The sequence below is a fragment of the Anabrus simplex genome, chromosome 9 (genome assembly GCF_040414725.1).
Source record: "Anabrus simplex isolate iqAnaSimp1 chromosome 9, ASM4041472v1, whole genome shotgun sequence".
Classification (NCBI taxonomy): Eukaryota; Metazoa; Arthropoda; class Insecta; order Orthoptera; family Tettigoniidae; genus Anabrus; species Anabrus simplex.
This window is the reverse complement of record NC_090273.1, coordinates 87,107,414-87,125,502: the sequence shown is the minus strand read 5'-3', so window position 1 is coordinate 87,125,502 and position 18,089 is coordinate 87,107,414. Positions and strand designations below refer to the sequence as shown.

The 18,089-nt window shown below is 38.0% G+C and overlaps 1 protein-coding gene across 2 annotated transcripts in view; it reads left to right on the top strand.

Annotated features, from left to right (window-relative positions):
* The window catches only part of LOC136881323 (malate dehydrogenase, cytoplasmic), a 134,027-nt gene extending 117,064 nt beyond the window's left edge, over positions 1–16,963 (top strand). For both annotated transcript variants that reach the window (XM_068229301.1, XM_068229300.1), the window contains exon 5: positions 16,766–16,963. In XM_068229301.1, the coding sequence (XP_068085402.1) occupies positions 16,766–16,867 (102 nt within the window). In that variant the 3' untranslated portion in view covers positions 16,868–16,963. The remainder of the gene's footprint in view (positions 1–16,765) is intronic.
* Positions 16,964–18,089: the final 1,126 nt, after the last annotated feature.

Here is an 18,089-nt window from a genome sequence, read left to right as displayed (position 1 = left end):
TGCTTTCTCGCCAGTTCCCTCTCTAATATCACAACTACCCTTCATCTCCTCACGTTGCATCTGCACCTTGGAACTTTCTTCTAACCTACACCCCTAGCACACATCATCCCTTTAATCCCATCTACGTAGCCACAAGGCCCCATCCGTTTTCATTCCACACTCTTTCGTTTTCCCATCTTTCTCCTTCATCACACTCTACACATATCTCTACACATCTCCCGGCCCGAGAGAGAGTGAGTAACTCTCTAGGGGGCCCGCCCCGCCCTATGGCCGGGGAATGAAAACTTTCTCAGACAGACAGACTTGAGCTTGTCACATACCCTGTGGACCGGAAATTTTTGTACTGAGCATACTAGAGTGCATATGATTATAAAAATGTACATAAAAATAAACCTAGTCAAGATTTTATCTTTAACTGTTCTAAATATCTCGGTGGATCTGTCTTTATAAAACCATCTTTAGCGTCAATTCATAACACATCATCAATGTTTACATCGTTGTCGTCATCAGAGTCACTTGAATAAATGAGCACACTATGTAATTTACAGCGTGTAGGGACTTGAATATCACTTCCATTATCACTCTCACATTCAGTTTCCAGTAATTCATCCTCACTATATCAATTTGAACGATCATCAGCATACAATTCTTCTAAAATATAATTGTCAGTTAACACAGTATTACGCGAACGCTCCATCTTATCGTTGACTGAACCGGCAGAAAGAAAGTCGACGTTTCAGAACTAAATCAAAGAATAAAATAAGGCCGTGGATAAAAGAAAAGTACGATTTATACTACTCAATGTGCAAGTCCGAAATAGTACAATATATGGTCATGAGATGTCACAAGGAGGCCAAAACCGATGACATGAATAAAACCGAGATTTATCGGGGCCCTTCACCCATGTGTTAAGTAATATTAGTAGATTGTGAAAAATATTTTTACTGAATTATTATTTAGGTTGTCATTTACTTTTACCGCATCAAAATCACTGGTGGGTAGTTGTAAATATAAATTTGGAAAATTGTACGGTTAAAATCACTGATTAGCCCCAATTATTTTAGTTTCAGTTATTTATATTCATTTACATAGAAATTCGTGTACAATTTAGGTTCATTCTGGCGCTAATTTGATATTTAAGAAATTATGTTAAGAAATTATGTTAAGAAAAGGCCACCACCTACGTACATAGAGTATAATATAAAGAATGTCCTGAATGAGGCTCGCTTTTCAGCAGGGTAAGGAAAATTATGGTATTTCTAAAAGTGACATTTTTTCACGGAAGGAAGGGGAGAAAGGATTCACTGGATAGCAATGGGGCAGATTGACTGCAGCACTCCTCAAATCAGAAGACAATGACTTTGTAACCTACATCATGGTCAGGGTAAGGACGGGATATCCCTGCTGTATGGATGACATTGAAATACTGTAGCAGAATATGTGACGGTAAATAATTTATGTACTCCTTTTCAAAATGGAATTCTCGTCAATGATTGGTACTATTCTTTCATCCACCACTATAGATCTCTTGCATTCAAAAATAATTGCAGGAATTAAGAAAGGAATCGAGAAAACCAGAAATACTCTATGAAGTTTATAATGAACTTCGTAATCCTGTAGAAAAATACAATTGAACACTTGAAGAAGCATGTTTTGTTTATAATTGAGACGAGACTGGCTTTTGTTCTGACCCCAACACATGAAAGCTATTGGAGAAAATGGAAAACATCTTGTGAGAGTTTCTGGATGATCTGGTGGGGAACCCACAACTGTTCTGCCAAGTGTATCTGCAGAAGGCTATTGCTTTCCTCCATGAATTGTACACAAAGTTGTTGGCGTTTAAGCAAGATGGGTATCATGCAAAGAACAACCAAGTACAGCATATACCACATCAAAAATGGCAGATTGACTGCAGCACTCCCCAAATCAGAAGACAATGACCTTGTAACCTACATCATGGTCAGGGTAAGGACGGGATATCCCTGCTGTATGGATGACATTGCAGTGTCTCAGTATGTTGAATGGTTGCCCCACTCGTTCCACATATTCAGAAACTAAGACAGTCAAGATGAAATGCCCTATCATACTGCTATCTTCGTCTGTAAAATTTCTTCGCAAAACAGTTGGTTAATTTTGCCAAGAAACTAATAAATCGTCATGACACAGGGTGATTGTCGAAGAGCAACTTCGCTGAACCGTTAAAGAAAATCTGGAAAGACTCAATGAAAAAAAGAAAACGGATTTCTCTCAATGGGAGTATTACCCGTAGATGCAACTAAGTTTCCTGACAGTGGATTTCATCCTCTCAGTCTACAAAAGTATAACGAGAATTTCACGTTATTACAGTAGCAATATATATCATGCGGGATCTGACTCTATTCGAAAAGCCGTATAATTAAATTACGTGTCCGTATGGCACGGCTAACCTTAAATGCTAAGGTGTATGGGACATTGTGAACGTTTTATTCTGCTCATTTCAAATGAGATTATTGTGGCATATCGTCATCGAGTTATTCTGAAACATTTCTCCGTATTGCCTGTATGTGTTGTGTATGAGACGGCAAAGCGAACTCTGACGACATCTATCCGTGAATAGTATAACTAACTCCTATCAACACAGCGCACAACTATCGCCACACTACCGCTCGCGTGGGCTACTTGGCAAGGATGCTGTCTGCCGTTGAGACTGAACGAGGACAGAAGCTAGAGGCCATGTCTCCACTTTACTCTGCTAAAATGAAAGACTACCCGGCTGAAGTTGGATGGAATGTTGTATAATATCCCGTTTAGGGATTTATTTATTTATTTTGTTTTTATGCTAATAAGTAACTTAGTATGTGAGGTTTTAAATTAGTTTAAACGTTCCTTTTTGGGTGTTACCAGTGCATAGGTTGGTATCGGTAAGTTGCTATGACGTATCTCGCTATTCATGTAAGTGCATCATCTTAAAAATTTCCTTTGGATCATGTAATATTACTTTGAGTTGTCGTTAAGTTTTTTGTGTGCTCCTTGTGGTGAGATTTTCTGCATTAGTATTCTCTTTTCTGTACGTCGTTTGGACGACATGTTGTTGTCATGTAAATGTTATGCCTATTGTTTGCCCGGTAAATTTAAACTCGCTTGTGCTTTTCCAAATTTCATTTTCTCACTGTCCGGCTCCATGGCTAAATGGTTAGCGTGCTGACCTTTGGTCCAGAGGGTCCCGGGTTACATTCCCGGTCGAGGCGGGGATTTTAACCTTAATGGTTAATTCTAATGGCTCGGGGCTGGGTGTGTCTTCAGCATTAGAATTCATCATAGGTAGGGCCCCATCCTCATTGACGGGCAGTTTGCCTATACGGCGTCAGATTGAAAGAACTGCACCAGGTCTCTTCGGAGGCCACACGCCATTTTCCCACTCTGATTTATATTTATTCTGCTAGTTTGGTGTGTTTCTTTATATTATTTCGTTGGTGCGTGTGTTATTACTATTTAAATTATCTTTTGGCTTGTTATGGTATCCTTGCCTCCTGTTCGTGTTTGTATTCATTTTGTCATTCCGTTTTAGTTTTTCATACTAATTACGCTTGTTTCGACTCCGTTATTACCGTGTATTGTTCTATGCGCTGCGTAATCACCATTTGTCATCTTTTCCCTTCTTACTTAATATATTATTATTATTATGTTACTTTTCATAAAAGTTAAATTCGTTTTGGTAATTTATCTCTAAGTTTCCTAATGTTTATATGGTTTGATTATCACTATTATTCATTAGTTCACTTTTGATAAGTTCTTATTTATTCTTAAAATTTCATGTCAATTATAAAAATATTACTTTCCCATACGTAAATAATTTTTAAATTGTGTGTCTACGTATTACTTCATACTAAGTCGGTTTATTTCTAGATTATATTCTTATAACGTAATATTATAATGAAGTAGTTCATTTTTTACTATATTAGTTCGTGGGAATGGGCAGTCCTTGTTGGAGGGTTTCTAACGTTCGCTGTCCTTATCTTAACTTCACGTTGTTGTATTAGGTTTGTTCCAACAAGAACGGGAACAGTTTGCAAACTGGCAGACGCATGCGCAGTACGGAAAGAGCGTTCCAACAAACTTCAAACTCAAACGCGGACTCGGAGTCGGTTGTTCCAACAGACTATGGACCGTTCCTGAACCAGTTTGTCGACTGGCAAAGCAGTTCGTGCTCTAGAACAAGTACTGTTCGTCAGAGACATGCGCAGTACACCAAAATAAGTGTGAGCTGTGCATTGTGGTCCATAGCTTTCACTTGGTGAATCGTGAACAGCTGATCCGTATCATCTGGCGCGAGCAGACGACACGTTACACGTACAATTAAATAGAAGTACGGCGTTGTTTTATACAGTAATAGTTAAAAAGTTATACAGTTAAAAAGTCATATTTGACTACACACTAATAAATTAAGAGGCACGAGATAAAAACCAGAATGATGCATGATGATTTTGAAGGCGGTTCTTTGAGCCACTAGCTCACTGGGACATTCTGTAACTAATAAATAAATAAATAAATAAATAAATAAATAAATAAATAAATAAATAAATAAATAAATAAATAAATAACATCTGATGATGATCTTATGAACTCTGACTCCAGTGAAGATGATCTAAGGATATATTACAAAATCCCAAAAGCGAAAAATGAAGATTATTTAGGCAAGTTATTATAATTTTTTTACTTGTTTGCAATTATGTTTAAATTATATTTATTTTCACAACATGTACGAGTAACTCATAATTTAGTAACCAAAATTCTCTTTCTCTCTCTCGCTCTCCGCCTATAGAAGAAACAGTACCTCGCTATGACAATAAAACGTTCAAGGAGCATTTTCGCGTCAGTAGGGAGATAATGGAAAATATTTACAAACATCAGTCTGGCCAATATGGAAAACTTTCTGCACTGGGTTAGGTTTGTCTGCAGCTGCTGCAATAATAATAATAATAATAATAATAATAATAATAATAATATATTTTTACAATTTGCCTTACGTCGCACCGACACAGATAGGTGTTATAGCGACGATGGGATAGGAAAGGCCTAGGAGTGGGAGGGAAGCGGCTGTGGCCTTAATGAAGGTACAGCCCCAGCATTTGCCTGGTGTGAAAATGGGAAACTACAGAAAACCATTTTTAGGGCTGCCGACATTGGGGTTCGAACCCACTATCTCCCGAACACTGGATACTGGCCGCACTTAAGCGACTGCAGCTCTCGATCTCGGTAATAATAATAATAATAATAATAATAATAATAATAATAATAATAATAATAATAATAATAATAATAATGACAGTAATAATAATTTTAATAATCGTTAAGTATTGCTTTTCCAATAAAGGTTCAAATTTTCCTGTGGTTTATTGGGTATCAGACTACAAGTTTCCGGGATGTTGCAGATCGGTTTGACATTTCTTTGAGCTCTCTACATAGAATTGTCAAACGATTGACTGTCTTCATTAGCAACTTATCTCCAAAAGTGATCACTTGGCCTACAGAAGATGAGGAAGTAAATATTGAGCAACATTTCAGGGAAAGTGGATTTCCAGGTGTCATTGGTGCCATAGGTGGCTGTCATATTGAAATTGATAAGCCTGCAAATGATACCGACTCTTACGTAAACAGAAAAGGACACTATTCCATACAGGTATATTTTATTTGTCAACATATGTCTTCATAGTAAACTACTCTTATTATTAAATGAACGCAAACTGTTTGTGATAACAGGCGAAATATTTTGGATATGTTTCTGAGTATTTTTTTAATGCTATTTGTTCGGGACGTCGACCCATATGGATCTTTTGCCACTACTGGCACCATATTGTACGAACCTGCGTGTAGTTGGAATGGCGGTAGTGTGGAATGTTATGTGCGAGGAAAGGAAGATTAAGGACGCCACAAAAGGCGTCATTACAATTTAAAAACTCTGACTCGGCCGGGAATCGAACCCGGGGCCGCCGGATGACAGGCGGACGCGTTGTCTCCTACGCCGCGGGGCCGGACTAGCAGAGTATTCAATAGTTCACATCTTGGCAATAATTTAGAAGAAATAAATGTGATCAGTATTTTCTTTTAGGTGACGTGGTTATGCCCTGAATAGAACCGTCTACATCATCGGTTTTTACGCTGCCAGTACTCGTGGTAGAGTAATAAAGTAATTATTATTTTAGAAACAGCTCCATTAGTCTATAATTTTATTAGTTGAGTCATTTTATTGCCGATTACCTTCCATTGAGTAGGCCTAACAAGTTGTTTAGCAGAGATGAACAAGAACATCTGTTTGTTTATCCTCAAACAGGAATATCCCGCGTAATTGTGAACGCTTGCGCATTGTAGTTTTTTGACCGTTCACGAACCGTTCCAACAGACTGCTGTTTAGCGACGGTTCCCAAGCATGCGCTTACATCAGTTCATGAATCGATACCAAACCGTACGCAAACTGCTTGTTGGAACAAACCTATTATCTTATGTCTGCCTTGCCCAATTACGTAACGGTGTCATTGTTGTTCTTATCTTGGGATTTCTTCATATTCTTGCGTGGCGTCGCTAATGTTGTGATTATTGTTTTGATCTTGACGTGAGATCGTGTTTGACTCTCTGTGTACGTTGACGCCTTGGGTTACTGGGCATTCCTTGTTCTCTATTTCACTGACTATGAATATTAATTTTGTTGATTTACTATCCGTTGGATTTTATTTGGGATTTAAGTTTTCATTATTTGTGTCTGATTTATTTCCTACTTTTTCCTAATTTTGGGCTGGTCGTGTGTTAAATGTTTTTCGTATGTTTTAATTTCGTGTGATGATTTATGGAACTATGCTTCCGGCCATATTTCGGTTGTGTGATTCCTCCACTAGGGATTGTCAAAAGCCACTCACGGTTATTCATCCCAAACTTTCATTCCACATTAGATTTTTATTAAATAAATGAATTGTCAAACCTTGTTAAGTCAAAGTTAGGTAAGGCCGTTGCACCATTTCTATTTGTTAATGGAGAAGATTTATTTTAAATTACTATATTTATTTTAATTTCATTCATTTATTTATTAAATTTCCAAAGATTTTATTAAGTTATTACGGTTCTGTTTGCTCATATTTTAAAATGTTCCTTATTTTAGAAAACAATTTAAAGGTTTTCAAATGTTATTTAATGTAAATGTATTTAAATTAATTATACGTTGTTTTTGAAAGAAAACTGTTAGTTTTTGATGCTTGGCTCAGTAGTTCTTGAAAATCTCAGACCTACTTTAAATGGGGCGGGTTTTCAGTGTAGTTTCTCGCTTCCACTTATGTCCTGGTAAGTTATATATACCGGTATCTGAGTTAGTGTATGTTATTATTGTTTTGCCCTTCCATCCCTGTTGTGTACGTTACCCTATGGCGTTTGTTAAGCGTAACGTCATTCTTTGTCATCTCGGGGTGACGTTACAAGAGAAGCTGCATATTTGACTCAGAACACTCCAAGTACTCAAGGTATACGGTATCTTGTCAGGCAAAATCCTCGACATACAACACTGCTATAACTTAGCCATCCACTTCTACAGAACGTTTCATTATTTCAAGTGACAATTTAGATGGTAACGGTCTCACACCCTGAATGGAGTGAATATACCATTATTCCTAAGAAGACCAATCATGGTGCCCCTAGATTTTCTATCACTCCTCTAACATTCCTACAAGTTTTTATAAGATTTCTTTACCAGAGGAACTCGTGACATTGTATCAACTATACTTTCAGTTCGAAGCGTATGGTAAGCGGACAGTTGGCTGCAAGACGACCGACCAAATTTTAACAGCGAGCAGCGCAGTAAGGCAAAGACAATAAGCCACGAGAAGACAAATATTTTATGATGGCTCAGCTATGACGTGTGGTTCTGGAGATGGTGTTTTAAATGCCATGCTGAATATCTCCCCATAACACGAGTATCAAAAACACACACTATTTATAGTTACATCATTTCGTTCATTAATATAAAAGTAACACTTAATTTTATATGAGTTCAATGCAATACACAATCTTTTTTAATAAATAAAACATGTATGCGTTTCCGTAAATATTTTCACTTCTTCCTGGGCCATTTCAAGGCCACTGTGACTAGGTCGGTACAACTTGCCACGCAGTCTAATTTTTAAGTAGAAAAGGTCAATGTCTACCCCTCTTCCTAGCAACCGCTGTGTTCTATATTTAGAATGGATCAATACCCGTCAATAGCACATTCGAAATAAGTTTATGAAAAACCAAGCTATTGCAACACTAGACTGGTTTCACTGGTGCCATGACCAAAACATCTCGCTCACCGCAGACATGGGCACATGGCAATCACACAGTCAAGGAAAATCGTTACCTCAGATATAATTATTGGTACAGTATAGATGGATTCGCTTAAGTAAAATGAATGACATCTCATGGTAAGCGTTATCACGTCGCGGTCGCGAGTTATACTAATTTTACTGCAAACGCTGGGTTCCGATTCTACCACAAAATGGCGGATGCGTGCACCGCTTTCTATTTCGCCATTTCACTTTGAAATCTACTTAAGTAGACCAGCCTCTTTCCTCGTCATTAATGACTTTTTTGTACATTTATAGTTTTTTAATTATTGAGGTAAGTTTTTTTGAGACACACGGATTTTCTTATTGTTATTGAAGCCTCCTTGGATCAGGCGGCAGCGCGTCGGCCTCTCACCGCAGAACACTCCAAGTACTCAAGGTACTTCCGTGGTTTCAATTCCGGTCACTCCACGTGAAATTTGTGCTGGACAAAGCGGAGGAGGGAGTATTTTTCTTCGGGTACTCCGGTTTTCCCTGTCATCTTTCATTCCAGCAAAACTCCCCATTATCATTTCATTTCATCTGTCAGTCATTAATCATTGCCCCAGAGGAGTGCGAGAGGCCTCGGCAGCCGGCACAATTCCTATCCTCGCCGCAAGATGGGGCTTCATTCATTCCATCCTGACCCGGTCAATGTCCTGAAAACAGGTTGTAGGTTTTCATATTATTTTTATTTTTATGATTATTATTATTATTAAACTCCAGTTTCCGGGATGAGAAAATTGAGCACTCCCTGCTTTTCTCTAGCCAGGTATAGAACTTCCTGCTTCATTTGCCGCCAGTCAAGCACTCGTGCAAAGTTGTGTTTTATTTGATCGATCCATTTCTCTGTTCACGAAAATGTTGCGCAGTTTGGGCTGGAAAGACTGAGGAGAAAGGAAACGAGCTGTTCGACTAAGGAGTATGTTCCAAGCAGTTAGGGGAGAAAGGATGTGAAATGGCATTAGTAGATGAATACATTTGAATGGTGTTTTAAAAAGTAGGAAAGATCGCAATAAGATAAAGTAAGAATTCAAGGAGACAAATTTGGGTAAATATTCGTTTATAGTCTTACGTGCCAGCCCTATTGTAGCCTACTTCGGCACTTCCTGAAGGGGAATAGCTTTCATCCCCCTGTGGGTGGGGACGGTAGAACAACACCCACGGTATCCCCTGCCTGTCGTAAGAGGCGACTAAAAGGGCCCCTGGGACTCTGAATTTTGGAGCGTGGGTTGGGGACCACGGGGCCCTTAGCTGAGTTTTGGCATTGCTTCCACTTACTTGCGCAAGGCTCCTCACTTTCATCTATCCTATCCGACCACTCTTGGTTAACTCTTATTCTTTTCCGACCCAGACGGTATTACGTATGGAGGCCTAGGGAGTCTTTCATTTTCATGCCGTTCGTGGCTCTTGCCTTACTTTGGCCGATGCTTTCATTTTTCGAAGTGTCGGTCCCCTTCCATCTTTTCGTCTCTGATTAGTGTTATATAGAGGATGGTTGCCTAGTTGTACTTCCTCTTAAAACAGTAATCACAACCAATGGGGAGCTTTCAGTCGGCTTGAAGGGCATGGCCGGCGTTTCCGTGTATTGTTCTCTTCGTTTGGTTTTCCCGTACGCTTTTTAGAAGGTGCACCGAGGATGTTCAGACATTACATGGACGGATGTAATACTTATTGATAGGTTCGCCTAACTGTCACTTTTCTTCGCAAGTCCAGTCACCGCGCGCACTAGCCATAGGTGAACAGATACGAACCGGGGCTGCTGACTCCAACAGCACACGGTCACTGCTTCTTGGTTTGACTCCAGATAAAGTCCAGTAATTCACAAAGTCAAACACTGTGAACTACTGAACACTGATAGCTAAATAGGAACAGTTCAACAGTGCTACCCATCAGGACTCCTCACAACTACTGACACTCTTTCAATTATACTCAAGACAGCTGCTACACGACGGTCCTCAGTCCACGGTAGTACGCACACAGTACTCCAAGGCAGTACTCACAGTATTCCACTGCGTAAGCGGTGATACTCAGAATCTGGCGGGACATAAACAAAATTTCTATCGTCAAGCTTCAATCGCTCACTCTACGTCGGTACACGCATAGTACACCAATAAGTACTCCAAGGGAGTATACACACATTATTCCGTACTCAGTATTCCAACACGACCATCGGCACTCTGGCACAACAACAGCTCCTCGTCCAGTCTCTGATGGGACAGCACCAATTCAGCTAATCTCCAAAGCTACTGTGACACACATAATGGAAAAACAATAACAACTGCTTCAACAATTCACCAGGCAACACTCTCTCGACAATCACACCCCTTATCCAACAATACACACTGAGTTTCTGTTCGCGACGAGCTTGTTTTTATATCCTAGTGATGAAGTTCAGCAATATTTGGGAACCGTCCAGAATAGGAACCTTCTAGCTTCGCCTTCCAGAAATTCCACAGAGAAAACCGACCAATGGCACAATACAAAGAATGGCCATCATACGCACTCAGGTCTGCTGGAATGTTCCCGAACTGGCTCACTCACTGCTTCCTGGAAATACCGAAGTTGACCGAAGGACTGGCATTCGCATGAGAACGTAAAAATATACAAAGGCAAATACAAGACATACATCACATGCAACAAATCAATAAGTATATAGAAATGCGTAGGCCAGCAAACCGTACTTTGCATGAAATCAGGATTAACATTCAATCGCAGTGCTAATCTGAGGTTAAGTTAGTTATGAAAGTCAGAATTTTGGCTGATTCACAACATTGTGTCTAAAAGTTGTAACAGAAATAAGATCAAAATTCTTGGCCCCCTAAATGAGCAACTCTTGTAATGATTGCTTCTTAATACGGAGTACTTCCTCATCTTTTTTTTTGTTCCTTTTACTTGTTTAAGATAACGTTATGGAGTTAGCTTTATACATTACATCAGCTGTCGTTCCCTTCGATGATGGGGTAGTTTCTGTATAAGTGCAGATGTAATCAGTATTGTAGTCGAAGGTATATACAATATGCTCTCTGCTTAACTCCTTAATTAGAGTATGCCGTCTGACTTTTTCATATACCTTCCAATGTTGTTTCTTTTCCATTTCATTTCATCGGTGAGTTTTAACACTCTGACTACGCTGTGGTATGTTTCAAAATGTCATACTTGAATGCAACACAAGGATAATCTTCATTCATTCATTCATTCAGAGTGCTGCAGACAGAATAAGATCCATGTTAAGTGGATATGCATAGCCGTGCTCAAGATGCATTTGTATACGTCAGACATTATGCAGGCCAGACATGCTCATAACCAGTGATGTAGTGTGGTTTTCTACTTACAGGAGGCTGCCAACTAAATCCTGTTATTGAATTAATTTATGACTCGCTATAGTACCCGTCGTTGTCGGGACAATCATATATCATGCTCAAAGTTATCTAAGTCCCCAGTTACTTTCCGCCAAAATTAAGGCATGTTGTTTTTCTCGGGACGCAGCATTAATCCCATCTATCGGAGATGAGTAGCCATAGAAGAGTCAAATCACATCACAACAATGGTCTTAGTTATCTTATTGTTGATAAGTTTTATTAGCTTTATTTGGTTTTATTAGGTCTTCGCATTTAATTTTCTTCGGACTTTGTGATATTAGGGCATATAATTTAAAGGGAGTCCATCCTGCTTTATAATCATCTTCCCAGTATTCCTTGTCGATACTGTACGGACCGATGACCACACACTTTTCATCTTAAGAAAATCATGATAAAAACCATCACCAGTTAATAAGATTGAACAATATTTCCATGTACACAATGCTCAGCGTTGACATGGAATAAATAAAAAAGTTTAAATTAATGAATTCCATTAACATAGTCGGTGCGGTAAAACTGTATAGAGCTAAATGATCGGAAACTGTATTCTCTATAACTTTTGTTATGTAGTACTTTTCGAATGGACCAATAACGTAAGTATTTAAAACTTACTTAATAATATCTTTCCCCTATACTACCATTTCATCCAGCGTAAATAACATTATTTATAGCCTATGCTATAATGAAATATCACCTGATTTTTATATACGGTACCGAATTTCATTAAATTCTTTTCACCCGTTTTCTCGTGGTTCGGCGCTGATATGGACTTCACAACAAAAATCAAAATTCATGAATATCTCTGTACGGTAAAAATGTATGACATAAACGATCGGAAATTTAATTCTACATAACTTTAATTACCGGAATGTAGTATTTATCGATAGGACCACTAATAACATACATATTTGAGAATGAAATTTTAGGCCTTCCCCTAAACTATACATTTACTAAGCGTGAATACAGTTATTTATAGCCTAGATTGTAATGCCGATTTTCATTCAATTTTCTTCAGCCATTTTCTCGTGATGCTCGTCCATAAATACTTACAGACAGCTGAACAGACAGAGATAACGAACATTTAAAAAGTGCATTTCCGTTTTTTATTGTGGGCACGCCCGATACATAAATACCATTCTTTTTAAATTCTGAGCAATGTTCAGACAAAACACTTATGTATCGGTGTATAGATGATCCTTAAAATTAAGAGTAATTTTCTAAGTTTTTAACAGTTACTGAATGATTATGAAATTACTTGATTACAATATTGCTTACCGTACCTTACTTTTTGTGGACTAGATCATTTTTCCCGCTTTTCGTTGAAAAAATGTCAGTAACATTCTCGAATGCTGCTTTAGACCGCAGTTTCTGGGGGAGTTATTTTTCAATGTTGAACCGTGCAGAGATGAAAGTCTTTCTTATCCGTGGGAGTTATGCAGATGGTTTTAATTCTCATCAGTACCAAGAAAATGCGTTTATCCGATTCACAGGTTGTTGGGATAGTCAGCACTAACTCAAATTGAACGTTTCTAGAAAAACAGTCGTTAGTTCAAATGTCCTCATGAACTAGCGCAGACGAAACACACTTTCCCTTTGCATATCTGGATCAGAATACAAGACAGTCAACTTCCTTTTAAGCCTATGAAAACAAACATCAGTCCATAGTTTTCCTTGAAGCAAAACAATGACGTCTGTTGCAATTTTTTCGTATATTACAAAAAACCATTTGCTATCAAGAAGGTTCAAAAATTGCACTTTCTGTAAATTACAGGATCTGGTGAAAATATTCATATAAACGACGTCAATAATTTCATAAAACAGTCGTCTATAAGAAAGATTTTCTCTCTTCTTCAGCAACTATGTAAATTCGAGGTCGTTTAGGATGATTCAAGGAAACAGAACCGTACCTTTTAAGTTGGACTAGATGTGATCGAAATTGTCACTAGGTCTTTGTAAATTTGCTTTAAAATCCTTCATTTTTTCTGAAGCAAATTTCTGTAGTCTTTGACTATTTTCTTTTCCACTTAATTTGTTCAGAGAGGATGATTACCTAGTTGTACCTCCTATTAAAACAAAAAGTACCACCACCGCTGTAGTACCTTATACAGCGCAGTAGAAAACGGAAACATTGTTGAGAATACTTCCAGCAGGAAATTGAACTGAAATTCCTTGGAAAGGCAAAAGGCGACAGGTAGAAGGTAGGGTATCCGAATCCCACTGATCGCATATATCGACAATAATAACTGAAATGAGAAGACAATGAAATTCTGGTTTGTAACCGTGAACGATTTCTAACAACCGGCTTTGATATTGACATTTGGTTGGCGCGACAGAAGGAAACCTCTTTTCTTACGTGGGAATCTAAAGCCTGAGTTATTTTTGTGGACTTAGCGATGAAATTTCCTCAAGCTGCTGGGGAAGCAAAGAAAATTGCTAGTCGACTGAGATAGTACCAAATTGAATTTGTGCGCATTACAATGTGTAGATGTAGCTTGATGATATTGGCTAAGAATCTTTGTTTGAATCCCTACATGCTCTCCTTCCATAACAGTGGCATCATCTTAGGTTTGGGCTACAAGTTTATTACATACGCAACTAAAGTCATTCAGTATTGTAACAGCATATAGGGAACCGATTGATCTGTCTGAACATCCGTGAATCGAAGAAATCGTTCCCCTATACTACCGTCCTTAATCACATATGTAAGAAGTGAGGACAATTGACACTGAAGTTTCATAAAAAAATTAAGGCGACAAAATGCACCTTGATATTCCAGAATTTATTTAAGGAGTCAACACCTCAGAAATAGAAAATATTGAATCATTTTCAATGTCGAGGAAGTACCACGAAAAAGACTGACATTTTCAAGTGGGTTCGAATTTGATTGTCGTAACGCGCCAGTATGGTCAAAATATCAACATACTTCGGTTGAAAGATACGACTACTGTCGTCATGGACAAGTCCCTGGGAGCCTAGAAAGCAGAGAGCAGTTATTAAATGGCACGTAATTTGCCTGTTCTCTTTAACAGTTTCAATGTCCATTTCCATTGCTATTTTATGCTGCTCACTTAAACAAAACTCAATTCACCTATCTTTCCAAATATCATAACTGAAGTTCCTTTAGACAAACAATATGATTGTAAGAATCTATATATCTTTTATCTGTTTTTAAATATTACGTATGCTATGTGAAAATATTTCTGTTTGGAAATTTGGCTGGTAAGGACTTGTCATTTAAATCACAGTATTGTGCGAAGATTCTGAAAGAATTATCATACTAAATGCGACGTGTGCTGCGGGTCGGAATTACTCCAGTGCATAGCTATCCCATAGCGGTGTTTGCAGGCAAAACGATTCTTCTTCTTCTACCGCTCTTCTCACACCTGTGGGGTCGCGGGTGTGAACTGTGTCACACATATATGTGGATTTGGCCCCGTTTTACGGCCGGATGACCTTCCTGATGCCAACCTTATATGGAAGGATGTAATCACTATTGCATGTTTCTGTGGTGGTTGCTAGTGTAGTGTGCTGTCTGAATATTAAGAACAAACACAAATACCCATTCCCCGAGTCAGAAGGATTAATCAGATAAGATTAAAAACCCCGATCATGCCGGAAATCGAACCCGGGACCCTATGAACCGAAGTCCTCAACGCTGACTATTCATCCAATGAGTTGCAGGCGCAACGATGATATTGTAGGTATTTAATTGTTTATAGCCACACAGCCACGTTGTATTCACAAATGCGTTTGTTGAAATGTAGAGTAAATGTTGTTTGTTTTCAAACAAAAAGTTAGCTTTGGTGGACTGTTCCGAACAATTTCTAATTTGTCAAGTAAAGGCAACGAAGAGAATAGGGCCCTCAGTTGTTTTTCAGTTGAACACTTAAAACACCTTCCTGTAATCCCTGTACTGCAGTCCGTAATATCGAGATATATTTCTGCGATGTATTACGGAATTGGCATCGTTCTGAATAACGTGTACTGAGTCCATGAAGGCGCATTACAGTCCGCATGCTCCTAAGACCTCTCCCATCACGTCATTTCCAGTTTTGTGCGACTGTGATTTGTTTTATTTGTTTGCATCTCCTATTATTCATAATTTTCCCTTAATGTATTTTAACCTTGTTTCCTTTGGGTTCTGTTATGTACGTATGGTATGTTATGTCAACCCATGACATCAGACCCCCTGTACGTTTAAAAATTTACTTTGCGGTTCATGATTTGGCAACCTACTTTAAATCCATTGCCCTTTCTCTTCATTTGAATAATAAGATTTATATACTCCCATTCCTTTTACGTCTTGGCAACAGAAAGATTGCTTGTATAACAATGAAAAAGAGAGTGAATAAGATATATATTTGGTAAGATCACAAGAGTGTTTTTATAATGGGTCGTTATTGAGAGTAAAGAAACAGATTAGTCTTGCCAGAGTAAATCTACTGTGTACCAATCTTAAAAGTAGATGGTACTAAATTTGGTGCAAAACTCCCACTGAGGCAATTATGGTTGGTTACGGAACCTCTTAATCATGAAAAACATAATTCAAGTAAATTGTGGGATAGTTTCCTTGTATGTAGCTGTTCTCAATTTTGCATATGTGCCAGTGTGTAATTCTTTCCATTATTGCTGTTATTTCCTCTTTCATTCTCCAATGTTTACATTATTCTTTATATGCAGTAAGCTAATATGTCCTTCTTTTTATTAATAAATCTGATTATTTTCCCGTTCGAATTCGAGTAATGATTGTCCCAAGGTATTTGCAATATGTTTATATTAGGTCTGATGAGTCTAAATTCAGACCGTTATTTGTCTCTTCTAAATCAAATGTCACAGTTCTCTTTTTATTTTCCTGCTGTGTTAATTTGTAGCTTGTGGATACTGGTGGTTGAAGCCGCTAACTTATTCTGCACCACAGGTGGGTGGAACAATATCCTGCTGACTGCTATTTTATTTTGCTTGTATCATCACACTAATACAATTGTGTTTGATTCCAGTGGATCATTCCTGGTGCGCAAGTATTGTCAATGGTGCATAATTTAAATTCTGGAAGCAACTTATATATTTTCTCTCTTTCTATAGAACTTGAACGTAAGTGCCTTTGCTCAAGAGAAACTAGCTCTATCCGCTAAAGAACTTGAAGATGAACGTGACGAAGCCTTAGCGATCTGTGCAAAAATGTAGACTCTTATGGATCATTTTAAGTGATCGAAAACTGATCATCACATAAGTCAAGCGTGCAATTTTCTGATCCATTTTTCTGTTGAGAATAAATGTTGTACCTGAAACATAAGATCTGTGTGTTGTTAAAATTATCAACAGATCACTTGTGTAGCAAAGTTAGGCCCGTGTCTCCTATACTGATATTTGTGAGATCGAATGCCTGCTAGTCGATATGCTGAAACACAACAGAACCCCTCTTCAGGCATATATTAGGGCATTGGGCTATCTATTACAATTGGTTCAGGCCGTTAAACACATAGTAGTAGTAGTAGTAGTAGTAGTGTCAAAAAGATACTCCATTAAGTGCGAAGAAAAGGTAATGAAATAACTGGAAAGAATACTGGTACTTACAACTTGCTGCATTAGGCTATGGTAACATAGGCAGTACCGGTATTCAAAATATGTTAAGAACCATATACAACACAATAAAATACATAGCAATTAGAAGTTTTAATCGGAGATTATATGCTCCTCAGCAAGTAAACTAATGTCTGATAATTGAAACAGCATCAATGAATAATAAGAACAGAATCAAATTTAATCTACATATTAATATGAATGATTAATGTTTCAGTCAAGGTAAGTATTTTGTGAAACCTCCTCACTCCAACTATTCTGCCAACCGATTATGCAGAAGGCCATTGCTTTCCTCCATTAATTTTAAACAAAGTTGTTGGTGTTCAAGGAAGATGGGTATCAAACAAAGAACAACCAAGTAAATACCACATCAAAGAATTGCTCCACTCACTTCCTTGACACTCTCATACTAAAGGCTATATCCATGTAATATTCAGTAAAAGTTCTCCGCTGCATTGGGATACGAACTCCAGCATTGACTACCCGCACTCCAAGGCGTTGCTCCGAGACTATACATTACTGTACCGCACTGGCGTTGAGATGTTCGGCAATGAAACGTGGAATGAAATGGACCTAGTGAGAACCATTCACACAAGTACAACAAATTTGGTTTAGTAGGCACAATACTGTAATGATATGTTTAAATGATAAACATCGAATTATTTCCAATGAAAAATATTTTTTATGGTTCCAATTCACTATCAGTGTTTAATAAACTGCAAGTACTGTTCCAAATGTAAGTGCCGTAACAGAAAATCGCCGGTATTATAGACATTCTATTACATGCTAATTAATAACCCTTGTATAGTCTACAAAATAATTGTAA